Source organism: Monoraphidium neglectum, assembly GCF_000611645.1.
Source record: "Monoraphidium neglectum strain SAG 48.87 unplaced genomic scaffold scaffold02629, whole genome shotgun sequence".
Taxonomy (NCBI): domain Eukaryota; kingdom Viridiplantae; phylum Chlorophyta; class Chlorophyceae; order Sphaeropleales; family Selenastraceae; genus Monoraphidium; species Monoraphidium neglectum.
Window position 1 is genome coordinate 69 of NW_014010999.1, and position 5634 is coordinate 5702.

Sequence of the window (5634 nt, forward strand, 5' to 3'; positions counted from 1 at the left end):
CCTTAGTTTCCTGGAGAGGCTGCTTAGGGTCGGGATAGAGGGTCAGGGGCCCTGGCGGCACCCCCCCAAGCGCGACTCGCATGACCAGGCCACCGCCGTGTGCCCACAGGCCATGCACTTGATACGCGCAGCAGCTGCCAGAGTTGCAGAAGAGCAGGTCTGAGATCAGATACCGCTAAGAGCTATGATTGGTTTCGTGATGTGCCTCAGTACGGTATGATGTTCAATTACGACGATCGAGGTGCCGGCGCACGTTGCTAACACAGCGAGTCATGCAGATAGTAGTATAAGAGGAACAGAATCACACTGCACGCCTATGCCTTGTAGTTGGACCCAGCTGCTGTGGCTTGGCTCGTGCGTAAAGCGTCGAGAGGCTTGGGCCGTTGTCGTGTGCGTTTGCTTAGAACTTTAATAAGGATACATTAAATATCAAGAAGAATAAGCCAGTAGACGGCACTCTCAGAGCGGCAACGCTGAGGATGCGCGTGTGCATCACTGGGTGTGATCGCTCGGCTATGTGCAGTGCTGTTGACGCATGATGCGCGCCGCAACTCGGGTGGCAGCAAGACGAGGAGATTCGTTCAGGTACTTGAAACTCTAATGTAGATAACTGTATGATGCGGGGGTGAGGCTGCATGGGCGGACGGAAGGCTGTTATGGGCAACCAAGCAGGGGCCAGCGACCGTCTGCCAAGCTGTGCTCTGTGCCACAGCAATATTGTCTCTTCTAGTACCTCGAGATGCCAACTTCAACGAAACATGAGTCATGGACACAGCGATGACTAGTCTGTGCCCCAGCCACCGCCGCTTGAATGACCTCGCGGCCACAAGGGGAGGGCTGCAGCAGCCACAGTCAAATGCAGGAGCCAAACACAGGCGCCTGCCAGGTGGAATGAGTGATTTCAAGTGGCGCTGTTTGATCAGCCTGGCATGCGTGTAGTAGTGTCGCAGCGCCTACAACCCACCTGTGTGGGATCAGTCACTGCAGCCGTGCGCTGAGCAGCGATGGCACCTGCCAAACCAGAAACTTTGGAAGAACAAACCTACCAACAGGAATCTGCTGACACAATTGCATGAATGCAAGCACAGCACACAGCAAGCGCTGGGTCGAGGCGGGAGAGTAGCACGCAGTGTATGTGACGTCATCACACCAGGAGTTCTGGAATGTGTCTGATTTGTTGACGCCCTCACGCACCATAAAACAATCCCTTTTCCAAGCACATCGTGTTTGTGTTACAGTACGTCTGGGATCTCGCCCTCACCCTCACTCGATCAAAAGTGAGGCCTGCCTTTGATAGAACGAGCTTACTCGCGAGCAATCATGCGCATCTTGCAGGCAGTCGTCTCTGGAAACCCAGCCGCTCGTAGACACGCTGCCGCGTTGGTCACGGGCGCCCAACAACCCCCGCGATTTTTCGCGCCACGCATGCGACGGGGATGCGCCACCTCGTCCCACAACAACAGCGGCGCCATGAGTACTACTGGCCTGATTCCTGATGGCGCCAAGGCACTGCTTTTCGATATTGACGGTGCGGCGACTTGATGTCACTTGCGCAAGTTGACCGGGAGGCGCCGGGCGCCAGCCATGGGGCCGGTTGCCAGCGTCGCTCATGCGCCGCGCATAGAAAAGTGTCATTGGGTTCACATAGGGGGCTTGTCACAGCGAGTGGGTGTAGAACCGGGCTTTATCAATGCCCCATGGCACTGTTTGCCATTGAACGGGTGCGCATGGGCTGACGGGTTGCTCAAAGGTCTCCAGGACAGCGGCCCAGCTCTCCCAGGATGACGGCGTGCTTGCCTGAGATTCACACCGCAGCCGCGGCTGCAGGAGCAGCAGTAATGAAGATTACTCATATAGAACCAGTCCCTTGGCAAGCTGGAAGCTCTGCGTGCCCACAACCCTCCCCGCTCCCAATCGAGCTTCCCCTCTCATCCTGCCCACCATCTTGCGGGTCGGCCTGCGGCACAGCGTCCGACCGACAGCTGCGCCCCTCCTCCACGCCGCCGCCGCGCGCCCCCACCGCCGCCGCCGCGCCCGCAGGCACCATACTGGACTCTAACGACCAGCGCTCCCACAGCTGGCGCCAGGCGGCCGGCAAGCATGGCCTCGACCTCTCAAAGACCGACTATCTCGCGTGAGGGCCGGAAACGGGGGAGTTAGGGCTGTTTGCCTGTCGCACTTCACGCACCACGCATGCAACATGCGTGCACGTGCACCCGCGTGTGTATTGGGCGACAGGTGCGGGCCCAACCAGCTCGCAGGTATGCAGCAGCGCATGCTGTGTCGATGCCGCCCGTTGGCACACATGCCGATTGCATGCTCCAGCGTTTTTGTTTTACCTTTCAGCCACCGGCGAAAGTCTTATACACCTACTTACGTGATCACAGCGTCACTTTCAACCCCTTCCCCCCTTCTGGCCCGTCTTGCAACGTCCACCCCCACGCAGCTACACTGGCATGAAAGGTGGGATCACGCGCATCGATGCGGACGAGCCGTTTTATGTTCAGAGGGTTTGCCGCCCTTGATGCTTCCAGCATCCAGGGCAAGGGCAAGGCTCCCTCTCGCGTCTGCCCAATGAAGCTTGATCCATGCGGGCGCCATGGCATATGCCCGCGAGTGCCGCGAGCGCCTGCCAGCTTACTACCTGCGCCTGCAAGGATGCGAACACAGACGGCAGCGCACACTAGCATGCCCTCATCGCGGCCCTAGCGACCGCAAGACAGGTCCCAGGCGGTCTGCATGTCCGAAGGACGCACCACGCACCGTGTGCTGCGCGCACCACACCGCCAGCTCTGGCTCGAGGCAGTCAGGAGCAGCGGAACCTGGCCCTCATTCTAAAAGATTTTGGACGGGTGCCAGCTGCCTCACTTCACCTTTACCCCATCCACCCTGAAGGACGGCCCCTTCAGACCTCCCCCTCCGGACACCTGCCTTACCCCCCAGCACACGCCCGCTCGTGCGTGTATGCACATGCACATGCTCATGCACATCCACATGCGCTCATGCTGCTGCCCGCCCCGCTGCCTGGCGGCCGCCAGGCAGCGACATTGTGGACAAACTCTGCTCCGACCAGGTGCGTGAAAGGAGGGTGGGGTGGTGTGGGGAGGCAATGTCTGCGGACGCTCGCCGTCCCAGCGGGCTGCTTGCAGGCCTCCTACCCCACACGATCAGCTGGGGGGCTATAGGTAGCCCTGCCACGCCTGCATCCGACAAACCTTCCACCGCGATGCCGCGTTCGAAAAAATGTGCAGCCGCGCGCTTGCAGCCGGCCGGTGTGACACTGTGCCCCTGCTGGCCCTGCAGGCAAGCAATGCTTGCGTGCATGTCCCAGCGCGTGCCCGCCACGCGCATGCCAAGGGCGCGCGCGGTTGGCCCCATGCACGTTCAATACCCGCCATCTTTGCCTCAGCGCGCGCGCGCGCAGCTGGCAACACGCTGCTCGCTTTTGCCGATGAGCCGCCGGCCCCCTGACCTGCCTGCAACGACGTCACTCTGACAGGGCGTGGACCTGACCCCCGAGCAGCGCCAGGACGTGGTGGCGACAGAGTCTGAGATCTTCAAGAACAGCGGCCTGGAGGAGGTGCGCTCCATGCTGCAGGGCCCATCTTCATACGAAGTCTGACAAACCTGCGACGGACTTACATTCTGGCGTGTGTGCCTGTGTACTTGAGCGTTTTTCAGTTGCAGGTGCAGACGCTTGCCTCTGTGCGTTTGTGCGAGTGCACGGCAAATCAGGGTGCTGTGCTGGCGTCATACATGCGTGCGTGCCTCTCTGGTGCACGCCTGTTTTTGATCGTCGGTCTCAGCAAGCTTGGTCGTTTCCGCTCGTAGCAGCTGCTGCGCTGTATGCATCGCCGCTGAGGTGATTTGGCCAATCACAAGCTCCAGGCCTGGGCGTCGTCACCACGCACCGACCCCGCCTCTGCCCTGATCCCCAAGCCCTGGCCTGTCAAACGTTTCAACACCACTGCCACCCCCTGCCCCCCTGCAGGCCGAGCCTGTGGCCATTGTGATGCGCATTATCAAGGAGGTGGGCCCAGCAGGCTTGATGACGTCATGAGAACTGTTGATACCCTGCATTCGCTTTTGTCCGCGCATTGGCCAGTAGGCTCGGGGAGCACTGCAAAAAACAGGGTTGCGCGCAGCCGGTCCACCGACCCACCTGCTGGCGGCCTGCTCTTGTTGCCGTGCCCCAGCGTGAAGGGGTACACCGCAATGGGCCAGGGAGTTGCCGGTGCAGTTGCGCACCATCCGCATGCGAGGCACTTGCAATCCCGCCAAAGGGATCGGCCTGGGGCCCCGCATCGCCCAAGAGTCCCGGGAGCCTGCTCACAGCACGTATGTCAGCTGCCACTTTGGGCATCCCACGGGCCCAGCACCCCGCCCAGGCTGCCGGGCGGGACAGGGGTGTCACTGACGACTCTCTCATCGCAGCCCCAAAACGCCAGCAATGCCCCATGTGGCTGATTCTGACACGCGCCACATGCGCGCCCCCACCGCCACCCTCCGACCTGCGCTCCTTTCGGCGCCCCAGGGTCGCGCGCGCGGCATCCCCATGGGCGTGGTCAGCGGCGGGGAGCACGCAGTTGTTGAGAAGGCGCTGGGGGTGTGCGGCATCGGGGACGCGTTCCAGGTGGGCGCGGGCAGGGGGGACGGCACACCCAGCAAGACGCTTGGAGCCTGGGCGCGCGTGTTGTCGTGGACGAGCGCCGAGCTGGCAGGCAGGCAGCCCGTCGGGCCGGTGGGCTGTGGCTCAGCTCGCTCGTTTGCGCGACGGGTGCTTCAGGATTCCACAGCAGGTCTCCGTAAATCGTGTCAGGCTTTGCTCATTGAGTGGAGTGGCTCCCATTCTACCTGTAGCCCAATCTTCACCTCCCTCCGCCCCTCCGCCCCTCCACCCCTTGCACTTGATACGCGCACACACGCTTCACAGGTGGTTGTCAGTGCAAAGGACGTGGAGCATGCGAAGCCGGCCCCCGACATTTACCAGCTCGCGGCAGAGCGCCTGGGAGTGGACCCGCGCGGCTGCGTGGTGAGCGCCCGGCTTGAACAAGTGTGGTAGGGGGCACCGGCGCGCACGGACGACCGCAAACTCGACAAAGACTGCGATGCATGGACGTGTTGTGTGCACTTTGCCGGCCAGGTTTTGTGTGTGTGTGTGTGTGTGTGTGTGTGTGTGTGTGTGTGTGTGTGTGTGTGTGTGTGTGCGTGTGTGTGTGGAGGGGGGGGAAGAGTTTTGCAATCTTGGTTGTTCAGCCCAGAGCGGAGCGGAGAGCTGCGCTGTGTGGCTGCCTTGCTTTGTGGTACGACCCCACAGGGTCTTTGGTGCCAGGCCTCCAGAAGCAAAGGCAATGCAGCCTTGGACGGACGAACCACCACCTGCTCCAAGGTATCGTGCAATAGTGTGTACGAGGAAACTTTCTGCCCCTTCACTATGCATGCACAGGCGTACGAGGACGCGCCCCTGGGGGTCGAGTCGGCGCGCCGCGCCGGGTACTTGGAGGTTGTGGATGTGACGTCACTCGACCAGCATCCAGAGCGGGGCATGAAGGACGGGGGGCGGGGGGAGGGGGCCGGGGAGGGGCTGAGGGGGGAGGTGGAGGACAAGGCGCGGGGCGTCATGTGACGGCGGGG

At 61.6% G+C, this 5634-nt stretch overlaps 1 protein-coding gene across 1 annotated transcript; it reads left to right on the top strand.

The window, feature by feature from the left end:
- Positions 1–2456: 2456 nt before the first annotated feature.
- On the top strand, positions 2457–5626 carry MNEG_11183 (hypothetical protein; the record flags this gene model as incomplete). Its single annotated transcript, XM_014040344.1, has 7 exons — positions 2457–2463; positions 3039–3073; positions 3500–3580; positions 3992–4030; positions 4535–4633; positions 4934–5032; positions 5447–5626. 7 exons carry the CDS (start codon positions 2457–2459, stop codon positions 5624–5626), a joined length of 540 nt encoding a protein of 179 aa, XP_013895798.1.
- Between the last annotated feature and the right edge of the window lie 8 nt (positions 5627–5634).